Source organism: Panthera onca, chromosome A3 (genome assembly GCF_046562875.1).
Source record: "Panthera onca isolate mPanOnc1 chromosome A3, mPanOnc1 haplotype 2, whole genome shotgun sequence".
NCBI classification, from domain to species: Eukaryota; Metazoa; Chordata; class Mammalia; order Carnivora; family Felidae; genus Panthera; species Panthera onca.
The window spans coordinates 76,669,308-76,688,261 of record NC_138341.1 but is presented as its reverse complement, the minus strand read 5'-3'; the positions used below and the strand labels follow the sequence as shown (position 1 = coordinate 76,688,261).

The 18,954-nt window shown below is 36.8% G+C and overlaps 1 protein-coding gene across 1 annotated transcript in view; it reads right to left on the bottom strand.

The window, feature by feature from the left end:
* Positions 1-18,954, bottom strand: part of LRPPRC (leucine rich pentatricopeptide repeat containing) — a 111,181-nt gene that overhangs the window by 15,694 nt on the left and 76,533 nt on the right. The window contains exons 26-30 of the mRNA XM_060607488.3: positions 17,363-17,431; positions 16,480-16,570; positions 9,378-9,520; positions 9,134-9,242; positions 5,927-6,053 (exon numbers count right to left, since the gene is read on the bottom strand). Coding sequence (XP_060463471.3) covers positions 5,927-6,053; positions 9,134-9,242; positions 9,378-9,520; positions 16,480-16,570; positions 17,363-17,431 — 539 coding nt within the window. The remainder of the gene's footprint in view (positions 1-5,926; positions 6,054-9,133; positions 9,243-9,377; positions 9,521-16,479; positions 16,571-17,362; positions 17,432-18,954) is intronic.

Genomic DNA, 18,954 nt, shown 5'->3' with positions numbered 1-18,954 from the left:
CCATAATTATAAAATGTAAAACTATTCTTTCGGCAACAAAAATGAACATTTATTTCCAGCGCTGTATATTTTAAATATAAATGAAAGCATATTACTAACACCGTATCATTTGGTTGATTAATTTTCAAATTTCTGTCATCTAGATACATACAGGTTTTAAAGGTGAGCATACTGCATAACTAAATCCATCGTGACATTAAAATTGAAAATTTCACTCAACAATCTTGTCCCAGCCTTTTAATTTGGCAACCCCCCCCCCCCCCCGCAACTTTTTAAAACTCAAGAACAAAAATCGCTTGACTTCTGGCTAAAACCGACATGATTAAAAAACCCTAGCCTGGGATGATTTCTGTTTGCTACACTGTTTGCACATCTCCTGTGATGAAATTTCAGTACCCTTAATGCCCCCAAGGGTTCATCTCCCGATGAGGAAATCCCCACAGGTCACGAGGAGCAAAAGCAATCGCCGCCATTTGCCTTAGCAAGCTCGGTGCTGATCTTGCTGCCAACAACCTCAGCCTGTCGACGTGAACATCGAAGCTGAGCAGATTGCGAGAAAAGCAGGGTCACTCGTAAATTATTCTCGTCAATCCCAAGAAAATCCTCCAAAGACACGGTGACGTGACCAGCCTCTCAGTCACTTCCAGCCTCTGAGATTCACCCCTGCAGTCCCCGGGCACAGGATTTTCTTATCCCCCCCACCCCCTGCCTGACCAATCCTCTTAATCCCACCAAAGCACCCATTGCTCAGTTTGACTTTTTTCCTTTGTCCCATCTGTCAAAGCTTTTAAGTCAACAACTCATGCATGAGACTATAAACTGCATAAAGGATTTACTTTCTCATTCTTTAGCATGATTAAATAAACAGAAGACACATTAAAATTAAGCTCACTTCTTAAGTCAACATTATTACATGTATTATACCATATTTACATGAAAATATTACCTAAAATTCATTGAGACCATGCGGTAACAAAACTTCCCTTTTAACTGACATTAAGAGTGAACTATCAACCTTTCAAAAACCTCAGAACACAGAACATTTTCTTTCAATAATTTCTTTCAATCTCAAGAAACTGCCTTTTCTATACAAATATGAAAGTGGGGATCAACAGAAAGACAGAAACTCTCCTCAGTTCTATAATACACTGAGCATCTATATTTTACATATGTACAAACTGACCAATCACAATAAAAATATATTACAAACTGGCAAAAGGAAAAAAAAAAAACAACTACAAAAAGTTACTGGCAGAGATCTTTGTGTCGGACAATAAAAGTTTACTTCTGACCTATACTTTGGATCTTTCCTTTTATAAAAAAAAAAAAAATCTAGTTCAGAGCCATCAAATCAAACTTCCTGTGATGATGGGAATATTCCTTATCCATGTTGTCCAGCACGGTCGTTAGCCACCAGCCACACGTGGTTATACGGCTACTGTGATGGAGGAATGCAAATGTCAATTTCCTAAAAACGCAGTTTAGTGTTATCAGAGATTTAAAACAGTATTTTATCTCCCTTACTGCTCTTTGGATAAGCACTTCTCCTCCCTTGAAAGCATTCATTATATCTAAATTTTTATTTTGAAACATGAGGAAGTGTAATTCTAACTAAAAATGAAAGAAAGTTGACTTCTTTAATTTTTTAAAGGCTGCTGTCACTGTTGAGGTGACATACTTTTGAGGTGCCATTATTTGTGGGGAAGGTTTAAATGACCTTCTGAAAATGAAGAAATCTCATTAGAGGTCAAGTAAATGCAACGTATCAGAGGGTACAGCAAGGGTACAGCAAAAAAGACTGCATTCTTTAGTTCACAGAGAAAACTGCTCTGAAGACTGGACAAGAGGCGTCATGCAGGTAAAGTAACAACAGGTTGCTATCTATGGACTGCCAATAACAGTGCCAAAATACATGGGGGGCACTGCCACTTGCTCATTTGGTCACGCTACATCACAATAAAGAAGGCCATTTATTTTTTTTTTTATTTTTATTTTTTTTTAAATTTTTTTTTTTCAACTTTTTTTTATTTATTTTTGGGACAGAGAGAGACAGAGCATGAACTGGGGAGGGGCAGAGAGAGAGGGAGACACAGAATCAGAAACAGGCTCCAGGCTCCGAGCCATCAGCCCAGAGCCTGACGCGGGGCTCGAACTCACGGACCGCGAGATCGTGACCTGGCTGAAGTCGGACGCTTAACCGACTGCGCCACCCAGGTGCCCCAAGAAGGCCATTTAAAAAAAGCAACCGTTCTTTTTTACTCAGAGCACTGGTACGAAACTGGAAGAAGTGATGACCTCATCAGAAACGTGAACTTCAACTACCATTTCTGAAGTTCCAGGCCAGAGTTATTTTCAAAACAACCCAATGTAGATCTAACCCAAGGTACAATTCTTCAGAGTTCGATATAACATCTCAGTTCAAGGGAAAGGATGTGCATCCAATCCCCAGATTAGGTGCTTATGGCATGGTAAGGCTTTGCATCTAGGATTCTCTTAGGTGCACCCAGCTGCATGTGGAAGGCAGCTACAAAATCCTCCTGGAAGGATAACACAGCTAAGATAAAAGTGCCCTCAGAGTACAGAAAGGCTTCATGGAGATCCAGAGAAGGAGGAAAAATCAACATACATTTTACACGTTGTGCACATAAGGGGAAACAGGAGGGCTGTGATTGCAGGCATCTTCTACCATCTTCTAGATCAGCAGCTTTCACAACAACTTGTATGATCAAGATCCCCATCACACAGGGTAAGGAACGTTTCACACAACCTACTAGTGTACATTTTACTAAATAAAACTCACAAAACCATCTTTATCACATGGAGTGCTTCGATATTTTCTATTCTATTTCATTTACACAAAATGTTGGTCCTGTCTCACTAAACAGATTCCATGACCCTTACTGGTTACAACTGCAGTTTGAAAAACCACTTCAATGAAAGATGTGCACACTGCACGAGCACTCTAGAAGGGAGGCAAGAGGCTGTTTAGTCCTCTATTTTTAAATCTTATCCTCTGAAAAGTATCTATTTTTTAAAGTTTATTTATTTATTTTGAGAGAGAGTGAGTGCATGCAAGTGAGGGAGGGGCAGAAAGAGAGAGGGAGAGAATCCCAAGCAGGCTCTGCACTGTCAGCACAGAGCCCGACATGGGGCTTGATCTCAATGAACCATGAGATCATAACTTGAGCCAAGATCAAGAGTCAGATGCCCAACAACTGAGTTACCCAGATGCCCCTCTATTTTTTGAGTATGTTTTATAATATACTTAACATGTGCTACATTAGTACAATTCATTACTAATGGATATGATCAAAATGTTTATGACATGTGATTATTGAATCACTTGGGGTGTTTAGTAATTCTGGGCCCCAAACCATTGCTGGGTGGATGGACTGAGTCAGATGGACTGAATCAGAACTTTTGGAGTGGGCTGTGGGGAATCTTCATGCTACCAGAATGTGAGGCTTGCAGTTCTAGAACAAACCCAATTAAAATGAGAAAAAATTACAATCTGTACTTTGGGGAATTTCAGAGATCTCTGTGACCAACCCCAGAATTAAAAGTTTAAAAAAATAAGTTTGGGGGCGCCTAGCTGGCTCAGTCAGTTAAGTGTCTGACTTCGGCTCAGGCAGGTCATGATCTCACGGTTCATGGGCTCGAGCCCCACGTTGGGCTCTATGCTGATAGCTCAGAGCCTAGAGCCTGCTGTGGAATCTGTGTCTCCCTCTCTCTCTCTCGGCCCTTCCCCTGCTCATGCTGTCTCTTTCTTTCTCTCTTTCTCAAAAATAAATATGTTTTCTTTTTAAAGTTAAAAAAAAAAACCAAACTTTTCTTCTTTGCTTCTAGCCCTTCACTTAATCACACCCAGTTCACAACACAAAATGCTCTTCTCTTTACGCTGCCTCCCTTTCCTCCTAAATCACTATTGCTTCAGAATGCCTTTGATTACTATGGGCAGTGTTAGGATAGAGAGTTTAGGTAATAATTTTCTGAGAAAAGTAATTTTAGGAAAATACCACATCCCCTTGATGACTTCAATGATTACAGATGGCAATAGGCTGTTCAATGGAAAATTTTCCAAGTCACTAATGGAGCATGTCTCAAGTATTCTAGAGATACGTAATTTAATTAGCAACTGAGTAAAAACACAAATGGGATACAGAATACATTAAAAACCTGAACTTTCAAAAAGTCTTAGTGTGACTATCCTTGATATAGGACATACAAATGATGGCTGAAGACCACAGATATATATGGTGTGCATGTGTGTGTATAAGTATATATTATACTTGTATATATACATCTATATATACTATACGTATACACACTGTACATGGGTGTGTTATGTATTTCCAGACAAGTACAGTCAGATACATTTTTCAAAATGTAATGAAATACAAACAGTAAATATGACCCTATGGTGCATAACTTTTTTTTTTTTTAATTTTTTTTTTTTTTTTGACGTTTATTTATTTTTGAGACAGGGAGAGACAGAGCATGAACTGGGGAGGGTCAGAGAGGGGGAGACACAGAATCTGAAACAGGCTCCAGGCTCTGAGCTGTCAGCACAGAGCCCGACACGGGGCTCGAACTCATGGACAGTGAGATCATGACCTGAGCCGAAGTCGGACGCTTAACCGACTGAGCCACCCAGGCGCCCCTATGGTGCATAACTTTAATGTAACACTAGCATTAACACCAAATTTTCCAGCAAACTGCAAGAATGCCAAGCATCCACTTTCCATTCAGGATTCTAATATTCCAAAAGTACTGTGACTTAAAAATTTTGAAGGCCAACGTTGAGCCGAGAGATTATTTAAGAACTTGTAATACGTTAGGAAAAGGCTGACCTTTGCCACTGAAAGTAAGGTTATTGACTCATCACCAGGACAGCTCTATATTCCCGGGCAGGTGACTGTGATCTATTCCTTTCTAGGCCCTTTCTGGTTACTAACTCAACTTTTCACATTAACTTCTTGGGGATAAGACAACAGAGTACATTACCTGACACACCAGGTAAGAAAACTTCATTCTTGTTCTGAATAATGAAGTATTTTACTCTGAGGAACCAGCCAGAGAAACAAAACCCCTACCATGACCACCACACAGATATTTTTTTTTTTTTTTTTTTTGTAAAAAGTCCAAAATCAAACAAAAAACGCAACAGAAGGGCAAAGAGAAAGGCATTTAAAATGTGTTGAGGGGCGCCTGGGTGGCTCAGTTGGTTAAGCCCCTGACTTGATTTCGGCTCAGGTCATGATCTCGTGGTTTGTGAGACAGAGCCCTGCATCGGGCTCTGTGCCGACAGAGATTCTCTCTTTCCCTCCCACCGCCCAAATAAACATTTTTTTAAAAATAAGTAAAATCAGTCATTCAATAAAATGTGTTGAGCACCTATATTTTCTCTACTTCACTCTATGTTCTTCAACACCTAGAAGAGATCTTTAATATAAGTCTTGTTATCATCTCCTCATCACATAAAAGAAAAAATGAGGCTCACAGATGGGAGGCAATTTCCCCAATAGAAATTTCAAGTAAGATTCGAACCCTTGCCTAAGTTCAAAGCCTTTGGGTGTTTTCATTATATTAGGGTCCTCCCACCAAAAAAGGTTCACAGATCTAGCTGCTGAACAAGAAACAGAGTATGATGAAGAAAAAGCAATTACTTTTCTGTATATGGACATCATAAATGAGTGGCAAAGTTATATTAGGCAAATAAAATGTACTGCACTGTGCAGGGCCAGTAAAGGTTTTTTCTTTTGTAGGTTAAAAAGAAACCCATAAAATTAGAAAACCATTTCATAGGATTTTTGTGTGTAGTTGAGGATAATTAAGCAGCTGCTACCAGTACAAATCATTAGAAAAAGTCTAATGAGAGCTGATACTTTTTTTAAGTGACAGGTTTAATAAAGAGACTAATACTTACACATCTTTCACTTGCATTGCTTGTAAGAAGCTATCCTTCTCCAAAAGTAATTTTATCAGACTGCCATAAGTTTCATTGTTCAGCACAATGTTTTGCTTGTGTGCTTTCAGGAAAATACTATATGCATCTATGAAGGAAAAAAACATAAAATGAGGTGACATTACTCTGAAATGGCAAAAAAGGAGGGAAGAAACCCTAGAACATGGCCCCCAAACCACATTATTTCTCCTTGTTTCAATACTCATCCACCATACCACTCTCCACACACACACTGACCTAAACAGCAGATGCCGTCACCCTTCTCATCTTTGTAAACACAAAGTCACAGCTTTGGAAACTCTACTTAAGCCACATGGAAGGTACCTGAAAGGACTTCCTTTTAAAATGACTTTTCATACTAGTTTTCTGAAGTCAATAAATTATTCTCATGGCAATAAAAATGAAAAAGAGCTCTTCTGAATTTGTTTGTCAAAAGATGATACCAGTTTCAAAATAAGCTGCAAAATGTGTGTTAAAGTCCAAATAAACCACAGTTATAATTTAGATTGAGGGGAGCAAAAGATGCATTTTAAAGCACTCTTTAATCTATAAGTGGGTGGTTACAATGGTTAACATTTCAACACAATAGCATTAAAATGAATATAGCCTATAATTCTAAAATTAGGAGATCAAATTATTTGGCTACGACAGGACTTATACAAAAACATACAATTTTCAAATATACAGGTATCTAACAAGTAAACTAAGCAACATTTGTTTGACTGATTAACAGTTTTATTTCACTTGTTCACAATAACTGTCAGTGAATGAAAAGATGTTACCAAAAGAGAAGTAACTACACTTTTCAGTCACTTACTTTTCTGAAATAAAATTGCCTGGCTATAAACATCCAACTGAAACTATAATCCACTCTCCGGTGTGTATAAACAAACCACAAAAGAGAGGGCATAAGTGAACTACACGTACGAACTTCTATAGGTATAAAGCTCAATGTAAGGAAATGCAGTACATACAATTAGGAGGGAACACGATATTGATGCTCAAAAAAACATTCAGAGCCACTTTAGAGGTTTCTGAACAAGCAGACATTACACTTGTATTTCTAAGTTAGGGGAGTTTGTATGAGCCCTTCAATTTAAACTGAGGTGACATTGTGAAAAACCCTCTTTCAAGGTAAACTCAGAGAAAACAAGAGAGAAAAGGTATGACATTAATATCTGCGTCTTAACCAAGGAGAACAGATAAAATCTGTCATTCTGTACACAGTGCTCCCTTTTAAGGGAGCTAAGAGGTTAAATGCAGTGCAATTTTTGTTTACTCCCCAACAAGCATGGTTTCCTGAATGGAAATATAAAATAAGTATAATTCGAATATTTAAGATTGACAAAACAATCTAGAAAATCTTACTGTTTTCTAAAACTATAGGCATTGTAAGAAATCGGTATGTCTGTTTATTATTCTCTACTAGTTGAAGGAAGGAAGGATGGAAGGAGGGAAGGAAGGAGGGAAAAGAAGGAAGGGGCTATCATTGTAAAGTGCCACACTCATTCACCACAGGTTTCTGGTGTAAAAGTTGGTAAGGAGGCTAAACTACCAGAAATTCGATAAAGTGCTATTATGCAAAGCATTCAAATTCCAAAGTATTGATATTTTGCTAAGCACTCAAATCCTGAGATTTGTGAATAAAAACTCTGAAGAATTAACAGGATAAAACAAGTACAATAAATGTAAGTTGCATACTAAAACCAGAATTGGGGTATATCTCCACGTTTATAATAAACACTACATTATATTTATCTAGTTAACTAGTTAAGGTTTTCATTTAAAAACAATTTTTTTAATTAAAAAAAATGTTTATTTAATTTCTGAGAGAGACAGAGCGTGAGTGGGGGAGGGGCAGAGAGAGTGAGGGAGACACAGAATCTGAAGCAGGCTCCAGGCTCTGAGCTGTCAGCACAGAGCCTGATGCGGCGCTCAAACCCACCAACCACAAGATCATGACCTGAGCTGAAGTCAGATGCTTTCACTGACTGAGCCAACCAGGTGCCCCCCAAAACAACAATTTTTAAAAAGGTAATATATGAAGGAGCTCTAGAGTCTTCACAAAGTAACTATATACTAATTTCATATTTGTTTCAGTCAAATAAAAACTCCACTGGAATATTTAAATAGTATTGATGATCATAATTAATTTTATATTTAGGTTTACCATATATAAGGTAAGGACTCAAGGATGTATAGGGTGAGTATGCAGCAAAGGAAAATGACACAAAGGATAAAGTTACTCTTCGTGACCCTGTACACTTTACGTCAGTGTCACAAAATTTCCAGTTAAGAAATAAGAGGAAATTATAAATTTCTAAATTGATTCCTTTCTATTGAACACAGCGCATAATGATCAATACTAAAATGAATAAAAATCTACATAACAGTTTAAGTATCATAAAGCATACTTGAAAATCCACACAAAACTGAAAGAATTAAAGAGCATGCTAGCATGCTATGGAGAAAAATTAACAACAAAAAAAGGGAAACAACAGTAATGTATGATTCTGAAAGAGTACAATGAAGTCTAAATGGAAATGTCTACAATGTAATAGGCAAGCTGCTACCAGAGTGTTCAAGATGGTCATAAAATTTTTAAAGTAGTCATAAAGGTGGTAGGCACGTCACGTCAGAAGTTTACTGCTAGAAAACAGGAAGATGAGCAAGACACAGGGTTCACGTCCAGCCTCTAACCTTGAAATGGTGCTTGATCACTTTGGCTTAGATATTTTAAAACAAGTTATAGATATCTTGATTTTTTTTTTCATCTCTCAGTACTTCATTATAGATCTTAACATTTAAGGATACTGTCCTATAAGTCGTAAATTCCACTATCAAACCTAATAAAAATGAGATGGGGCACCTGGCTAGCTCAGTCAGAAGAGCATGCGACTCTTGATCTCAGGGTCATGAGTTCAAGCCCCACACTAGACATAAAGATTACTAAAAAAATAAACATAAAAACAAAATGAGATAATTCCTTATTATTATCTACTACTCAGTTTATATTTAAGTTTTCCCAACTGCCCCAAAATATCTTTGTTAATTTAAAAAATGAAAGAAAGCAATTTATACAAGTTCCATCTCTGTCCTAGAGCACTTCTAATTTGTTAAATGGACTTGGATCTCATGCTACTATTAGACCCCTGTGTACAGGTTTACCTTTGCTTTTCTTTCGTTGGCAGGCATTCAACAGATCTTTCTGGATATTTGTTTCTTCACGTGAAGGTGGTGATGAACTCAGGGAATGCTTTTCATCTTCATACCACAACTTAAAAACAAAATTCTTCAGTTAAACAAAAACTGGTATACACAGTGATTTTTTTAGTATAAAACCGGGCTCACCTATGCCCTAACGTTATACTGACAATAAAATCTGTTATGCTTATAGTTAAAAACAAATTACCTCAGGTACATCAAATGGAACCTCCTGATTATTGTTTCTAAGGATTTCTGCTAATAATCTTAAGGTCTTTGCACGAGGAATAATATTTTCTTCTTGCATTTTATTCCAGACAGCATCAGCTCTTTGCCAGTCACCACTTATTTCTGTAAAATTTGATTAGGCAGAAATTAATGAGCATACGAAGTAGAATTCATAAAAATGTTTAGAATTTCCTCCTATTTGATGTTGAATTGTAAGCATTACCCCCAAATTACTGCTACCAGGGAAAGGAACAGGATGATTGTGGACCAAAGATGAGAAGACTTCTTTATGTATACCTCTTGAATTTTCAAATTCAAATAGAAATCCCTTACCTATTAAAAAATAACAACAAACCTCCTACCCTTTACTACATACTCTGAAAACCTTTTTAAAGTAACTGAGAAGTTGCCCATTTCTGAAATCAAAATCAGAAATAGCTAACAATTCAACTATGTCCGTGAAACTCTGGAAAGATGATGGGTACATGTATGCAGTATAATACACAGCTGAAGGTCTAAAGGGAGTGAATACGGGTAGATGTATGATTTTCTTCAAAGGGGACGAATCAACAAATGCTTTTCGCTTAGTCGAATAGGGAGAATTCTGTCTCTTCTGCTGACTTGAAGAATGTCTGTGACGTTGTGTGACAGATTTCTCATCCCAACAAATAATGCCACCAGAGTATAAGTATTATAGGGCAAGGGAAGTTTACTGGAAGGAAATAGGCAGATTCCTTCATACTGAATATGTGGTATTCCTTTTATGTTCCTTTTATGTGGTAACCTAGTCTTCACAAATAGCAAAAATTTAATAATCAAGATGTTGTTTTTTAAAACCTTCTAATGGGTTTTAAAAAGAGAAAAGGTCAAAGTCATTTAATATAATAAACTTTTACTTGTGAAAAACTAGACCAAAATATGAAAAATATCATGACACTAATTAAGTTCAATATAACTATTAAGCACAAAGAAATACTCCTTTAAAAGTGTTTTTTAAATTTTCAAATATGAATAAAGAGTATCTTCATTGTGCACCATCAGCTCTAGGAAAGGGGTTATTTCAGAGCACAAAATGTTCCAGAAAACATAAATAAATGTTTCTCAGGAATTCCAAAATATTAAAACAAATGGGATCTTCCTAGATTCTCCCTGACCCCTCCAACTGAAAAGCTAAGTTTTTTGATAACTAATGACTCCTAAAAGTAAACAACTCAAAGAAGAAAAACAAAACACATTCATGCTCCATCAGAAACCTAAGTAAAAGGGTAGTAAGTAGGAAAATTTCACCAGGTCATACACAAATTGCAGTGATTTTGTACATACTTTGATAATAAAATCATTTGTATATAAAACGCTTACATTTACAACCTATTTTCAAAACAAGATTCACATAAGCTAATTATGCTTATCCTTCATTAGAATGTTCTTATGTAACGTAAAATTCAGCAGCAACTTTTCAATTATGTGAATATATAAAACTAATTGAACTAAAGACATTAAAAGCAAAACGCCAAGCTCCAGTATCTTTAATCCTGTAGAAAAGGTGGAACACTTCTGTTCCCTGCCAGAGTACTATGGACTATACAAGACACAGGAAAGGTTTCCAAGAACTGGAAACAGCACTGCTAAGGTGCTTTCTAAAGAGATTCATTTTGACACTAACATAACTATTCCAAACACTGAAGAGAAGATGGGTGGAGGATGTACAAGTCTGTGCCTTCAACTGTAAGAATTAGAGGAAGACAATTTTCTTCTAAAAGAGGCACATGTATATGGAAGCTTCCAGTTTGGGGGTACAAGATATTACAGAGATGTACCTTTAATTAACTAGCAACTTATACAAGAGAATATTTCAAAATACATGAAAATTAGATAGTGTTTATACCATGAAACAACTCATTTATATTTACACACACACACACACACACAAAACACAGACACTTTTTTTTTGTTTAAAGGGAAAAAACTTCTTGGAAATATGCCTGGATCACAAAATACATAACAAACCTTTGAGGCAAACTAGTCAGCATGCCAACATTTGCACCTGTGTACAAAAACTCACAAAGGCACAGAAAGGCCATGCCTTTCTTGTATAATATCCCTCTGGGGCTTAAAATGCCTTCTACCAAGACAACAACAATCCTACTCGTTGCCTGGGCTGTGGCCAGGGAACGGACACTCTGCCTCTATAATCCCATCACCACCCTCCTGGCACTCTTGGTTCCCCCTCTTTAAAGAATGAGAGGACTGACCACTACACAATCTCTGAGGATTGTTAAGCTACACAACCAACGATTCTGGACACCACTAGTGATTTTACCAGAATACACACTGTTGTGGGATTGTAATTTATGGCAATAGGACCAGTGTGTAACAAGTTGTCACTGTATGCGCAGCCGCTATGGTAATGAACTAAGAAATGAAAATGTCTAGTTTGGGGTTTTGGTTGAAATTGAAAGTTTTTACATATTACTGATCAGAGGGGGTAATTTCCAAATGATGGTTCCACTCTAAAATAACAAATCTAGGGCTCGGACAGGGATCTCGCTATGCAAGCCTGCACAGTCTTGCTTTGCCTGAATACAATCCAAGACTAGCGAGAGGTGTTCTATGACCTGGGAGACAAGGGAAAGGAGTTCCCACTGGTCAAAGATGGAACAATGTGAGCACCTAGAAAACAATGATCGCAATAAACTGAAACACAAATAAATTTTTAAAATATGAACTCACGAATTGAAAAAAAAAAAATCAACGTTCAACTTTGGAGATTCCAAGGACACCAGCACTTAAATATGGTAATTAAAGAGAGAAAAGGCACTGATCTTTCCCTGTGAATTTATTTCACATTAAGTAAAAAAGGAAGCCACAGACCATAACGTAGAGTATGAAACATGTAGACAATAAAATAATCAAAATAATAGGTGTATATGTAAAAACTATATGGATACAAATATACAGAAAAAAGGCTGGAAGGCTGGCCAATTGACAAGTTACTTCTGAGGGGTGGACAAAAGGACATTTCCACATTTTGTTCTGTATACTACACTACTGCATTGCTTGACTCTTTAGTAATTTGGAATATACTCATGCCTTATTTGTATAATAAATACACAGTGCGAAAAGAAATGTCAATGGAAGTACTTGAAAAAAAGGGAAAAAAAAGCACATAAATAACTTCAGAGGTAGAATAAATGCTAAAGTGTAAATGTTGGCTTTTTAAAAATCGATTTGTAAGTCATATAGAGAAGGACAGATTCCATATGTTTTCACTCCTATGTGGATCCTGAGAAACTTGACAGAAGACCATGGGGGAGGGGAAGGGAAAAAAAAATGGTTAGAGAGGGAGGGAGCCAAAATATAAGAGACTCCTAAAAACTGAGAACAAACTGAGGGTTTATGGGGGGTGGGAGGGAAGGGTGGGTGGGTGATGGGTATTGAGGAGGGCACCTGTTGGGATGAGCACTGGGTATTGTATGGAAACCAATTTGACAATAAATTTCCCATTAAAAAAATAATAAATAAAAAAAAATAAAAATCGATTTGTAAAATTTTAAGACAAAATTACAAACAAACATAAAGCAGTCTGTTTTCCAATAATGTACACAAATAATAAGCTATCTGTATATATATAAAAAGAAATTGACATGTTTAGAATATAAGAAAATGTTCAATAAGGTAAAAATACTATCTCAAAATAATAGTATATTCATTATGCAGATGAGGGGGCTGCTTCATTCATGTTTGTTACAGGTCTTAGGAACTAATTTTGCAAGACTATCACCATGAAAGGTGATATTAGAAAGTGTATTAGAAAAGATAGAGGGGCACCTGGGTGGCTCAGTTGGTTAAGCGTCCAACTTCGGCTCAGGTCATGATCTCAGGGTTTGTGAGTTCGAGCCCTGCATCAGGCTCTGTGCTGACAGCTTGTTCAGAGCCTGGAGCCTGCTCCAGATTCTGTCTCCCTTTCTCTCTGGCCCTACCCTGCTCACACTCTGTCTCTGTCTCTCTCAAAAATAAATAAACATTAAAAAAAAAAAAAATTAAAAAAAAAAAAAAAAGAAAGAAAAGATAGTTCAAACTAAAATTTGAATTGTGACAGATTCTTTTTAACAGATCACCTATGGACATCATACTGTATACAGTAAGTAGAAAATGAAACGCGTTTAGTACAACTAGTATTTAAAGATATGAAAAGTTTCATTTTCTATTTCTTCATCTAGATTACAGTTACATGAATGTTGGCTATCATAAACCACTGAGCCATGTGTATCGTTGTTTTGTGCCTGTTTCTGTAGTATGCTGTAATTCACAACCTGAAGGGTGTGGTGGGTGGGGGATACTCTTAAAACAAAACAAAACCGCTCTTCGACAAATACCCCAAAATAATCAGGCCAATCGCTTTTAACGACTAAAATTACACCATGAGAAAGAATGAATTCATAAAAAGTTCTGGTAGGTCAAACAAATTACTTTCTCAGAAATCCACAATCCAAGATAGGGATTTTTCAAGTATGATAGCACCACATCTCATACATCATTCCATATTATATGTTCCTTTTCAAACAAATTGAGTCCATAGTGCTTTATACATTATTTAACACGTTTAAGTAGTGGTCCAAGTCAGAGGGCAAAAAGGAGAGCACTGGTTTATTCGGCAGAAAGGGAAGGATTAGGATTATTACAACCATATTATCTATTTGTAGCACTACAAAGGTTATGAAGTACACCAACCGGGTTAAAAAGTATACTTCATTATAACGATTCCTCTGGCTTCCAGCCTCACAAGAGGCTACTCTCATGTGACTGTGCTCTTCAGACTGGTGGCTCAAATATAGAGCAAAACACTGGAGGGAGGTGTCCAACAGAGCAAAGAGAGGGTGAAGGAGAAAAAATGGTGATAAACTTCAGAGACTGCTTATCCCTAAAGGAAAGTTGAACTTAGAAATTGTTTTCTTTTCTTTAAAAAACAAAACAAAACAAAACAAAACAAAAAACAGCAAAGGTCATCTGGACAGGGAAACAGAAGTCTGTGAGGCTGGCTACTTCCACCTTCCCCAGACTAGTACTGTACCTCGTACATTCTTCCAGTTGTTCTTTCACTCTGTATAGCTAGTCTTTAGTCTTGGTCACAGGCCTAACTCTTTCCACAGGGCACTACCTTTTTATCTGCAGGGCCCTCCTCAATGTCTAGCACAGTAAGGGATTAGGGTCTTCTATGGGGATGACTTTAAACGCTGGGACTTGTGTGGAAACATAAATTCAGGGTTTTTTTTCTTTTCCAGTTTGCATAAAATTAAAATTTAAGTGTGAAACTGTTCCTCAAAAGGAAGAAAAAGGGGGTGGGGAAGGGAAAGAATTAGCACCTGAATGAATACAGGTTATAATCCACTGACTGAGGACTAAACTCCTAAAATGTAAGTTTTCTAATTATATATTCAATAACAACCACCTCAGTATTATATGCCAGAGTTCATTCAAACCAAAGAACTGAATTTTAAGAATTTTGAGACTTTTAAGAACTACATAGTGAAGTCTGTACTTCAATGCAGCCAACAAGTGAAATGTAAATTTTATGGAAAGTCTTATTTATACCATCAACATAGAAGACAAAGCTTCTAAAGATAATAAATACAAATTCAAATAGACAAATGAACTAACTTATTCACTGCTGTCTATGGTGTTTGGTGAAGGAAAATTTCCCATGAGAAAAAGAAAATAATCTAGAGCAGATATCTATGAAGTGAAAAAGGGAGGGGAGGGAGAGGAGGGGAGGGGAGGTCAGGTCACTATTCTTTTTTTTTTTTATTTATTTAAAAAAAATTTTTTTTATGTTTATTTTTGACAGAGAAAGAGAGAGAGAGAGAGAGAGAGATAGAGAGTGAGCAGGGGAGGGGCAGAGAGAGCGGGAGACACAGAATCTGAAACAAGCTCCAGGCTCTGAGCTGTCAGCAGAGCCCGATGTGGGGCTTGAACTCACAGACCGCGAGATCATGACCTGAGCTTTCGAAGTCGGACGCTCAACCGACTGAGCCACCCAAGCGCCCCAGGGTCACTGACTATTATAAGTGTTGTTCCTCTCTACCCAAATACCTTAAAAGAGACTACCAAGTTCCCAGATGTATAAACTGGAATCAACACACTAGAGCAATGTTTGGTAATAGAGATCAAAAGTTTCAGAACACAGGGGAGCCTGGGTGGCTCAGTCAGTTGGGTGGCCGACTTCAGCTCAGGTCATGATCTCATGGTCCCTGAGTCTGTGAGTTTGAGCCCCACGTCGGGCTCTGTGCTCACAGCTCGGAGCCTGGAGTCTGCTTCGAGTTCTGTGTCTCCCTCTCTCTCTGCACGTCCCCCACTTGCACTCTGTCTCTCTCTCTCAAAAATAAATAAACATTAAAAAAAAAAGTTTCAGGACACAAATATAAATGCAGTACAAGGAAACAACTAAGAGTATGCGCAAAGATTACGGCACACAGATGGTTAATGCAGCGCTATTTTATAACATGGGAAACTGAATTCTATTCCAACGTCTAGCATTAGGAGATTGGCTGGGTAAATCTAGTATATCCATTCAATGAAGTTATTTGTAGGTAATAAAATATAAGAAAATGTCTATAATATAGAAGCAGTCAAAACCGTATTATAACATAATCACATTTTAAAAACTAGCAATGAGTTTGTATATCAATATGCGTTCTTCTGGAAAAGGATCTTGTAGACATGAACAGGTCAATGATTATGCTATTTATAGAAGTGACTGATTGATAAGTCTACTAGAGCACTTAAATAAAAAGAAAACATTAGTCTCTCCTCAAAAAGTCCCATTAAATTCTGTGGCCCTGATGAAGATTTTTCTCATCTTCTGATTACTGCAGTAAGATTGTCAGAAATTATGAAACTTGTATGGTATCTAGTGATACAATGTAACATTCTGTGATAAAACTCAATCTGGCCTCTACTTAAGCCTCGGTTAAAGGCTACACATCTAACAATCCCTGGACCTTCCTTATACTCCTTTCTAGCACCTGCCTTCAACAGAATAAATGTCACAAGATGAAAACATGAGGAATGGTCAGATTACTTACTATATAGTTTTAGCAGACTGTAGTACAGCTGGTCTCTATCACATTCAAATAGCTTCTGCGTTAGCTCCACTAATTTTTCTAGAGTCTCAACCTTAAAAATAAGAGTAACAGATGGATCTAGACTGTGTAAAGGATATATTTTATAATTCACAAATGTCAGTTGAATAATCCTTCAAATAAGCTTTACCCAAAGGGCAGATTAACTTCATTTAAAAATTTAAAGAGCCAAACAGAACAATGTGAATGTAATTAATGCTTAAAAATGGCTAAAATGATAAATTTTATTAGATGTATTTTACCACCATTAAAAAAAATGTTTTAGGTTGAAAAGCTGAAGGACTCTGCAGTCAAGAACAAAACATGAACAATCACCTAACTGAGGGAATCTCCATGAACATGCATTTTGAAGAATTCAAAGATACTTGGGGTAGAGGGTAGAATTAGCACATCCTCTATTTATTAATAAGAATATCCCTCCACCCAATATACTCCTCTTCCCCTGTGGCTTTTACTTTGCAGGATATGAACAAATATCTGCACTGGAGGAGACAGAAAGTAGAAATTAGACTTGGGCTCCCATCAAGCGACTCCTCTGGTCACTAAGAACTGAAGCAGATTTAAACTGCCAAGGAAGCAAGGTTAGCCTGCTCAAGCCAACAACTAGGATAAAGCAAGTGAAAATCTTCAGGGCCCCAATTAAAATTTTTTGGGATTCTACGGCACCTCAGAAACAAGGATTAAGCTACCGCTTACCTGGAAAACAACGAAGATAACGCTGCTTCCATTAATAATGCTGTATGTCCCCAAATGCTCATATGACATGGAGGACACTTGCTTTCTACTCACAGTTTTAGGTGCTTGAGACCAGAAATTAAACACAAACCTGATTACTTGAAATGCATCTATCACAAAACCATTGAAGTCTTGAAGATCGAGCTCTAATGCCTGGAGTCTATAAAATAAAATAATTATATAGCACGTGAGGTAAAACTTAGCTAAATGTTAATTTTCCTTCAAAGTTTTCCTTCTACTGAATTTGCCACTTCCTTCCCAAATATATATAATAAAAGAAACCTGTAACTTAATACCATAGTTATCAAAGACTTTTAGGATTAAAACAGCATAAATGGTAACCGATATTTAACCAGTATCTAGAAGATTTGATTTACATCAAAATGTTGCTTTGTAGGTCAATTCTCATTCAATAAATCATTTTTTAAATATTAAAATGGTTAAGCTTTCTTTAGTTCAAAAAGAAACCTTGACTCGAACTAAACTCCAAAAGATGTCAAATCAAATACACACACACACTGTTTCTCTCTCTTTCTCAGAGATCCCAATGGACTCAAGAAGCAAAAACTATTGTTACAAAAACTTATTAACCATTATCACAACCATAAACCAATGGCTTTTACTTTTTCCTTTAACATGCTTTGTGAAGTTTAGTGATCAAAAAGTACTGACTACCACATATGTCTGCCTAGTATCTAAAACTAAATGTTTAAAGAGCTAGGTACTTAAAACAAACTTAGTACTTTAAACTAGCTCACAGTCTTAGTTTACTTTAATTACTGAGACATAGGTTATATCCTCAATCAGAAATTACTAAGGTTGAGTCAATAACTGTGGCTGTAAAACAATTATTTTACAATTCTCATACTGGAATAAAAGGAAAACCAATTCACACATAATTCCAAGGATTTGTCACTCTAACTATAGTATTTTCATCATCTGTAAGAGGGCTTCACCATTAAATACTACATTTCAATCACAGCATTATGATAAGAAAACTACACACTCATTAGCCCTGGCTGCTCCAGTCTAGAGGAGGTACCTTTACTGCTTCCTCCACTCCGCTTTGTTGACTAAACCAGGTACCCCTCCAATCTGATCTCTTATTTATAAGTCTTCATTATTTTTTACCTCTGAAAATAATATTGTACAATGTTAAATTAAGGAACGAAGCAGACACTAACACCTCAGAGTTTTGGCAGAATGACAGAAAAGCTGGTACAGCAGAAGCTGTGTAAGTGTTCTCATTCTAACTGTGCAAGTATGCACACTTGGGGATACAAGAACGAAATGCTGAATAAATTACTTGTTTAAATATATTCTCAAATATCATTAATATTTACATTTGCACACAATTTCTACTCAAGGGTTTTCTCATCTAATTACCTGTTTTGTTTCACATGAATTACACTGAAAATGAAACCAAATGAAATCTAACGTATCCAAAAAGCCCTTGCAAAAATTCTGGACAGTCTTCATTAGAAGGAGGCAAAATGCCAGGACTACTACATTCATTCACTTATAACTTTCAACGTTAACGCTGATCCAAATGCCAACAATCTAAAGAGCACAACTTCTATGGTAAACTCTTCCTTTTTGTGGCTGATTAATCTGCCTGTCACTGGCAGGACAGCTTATACAGCAGATATTCCTATGTTTCATTTTGAAATTGAGAACTGTTTT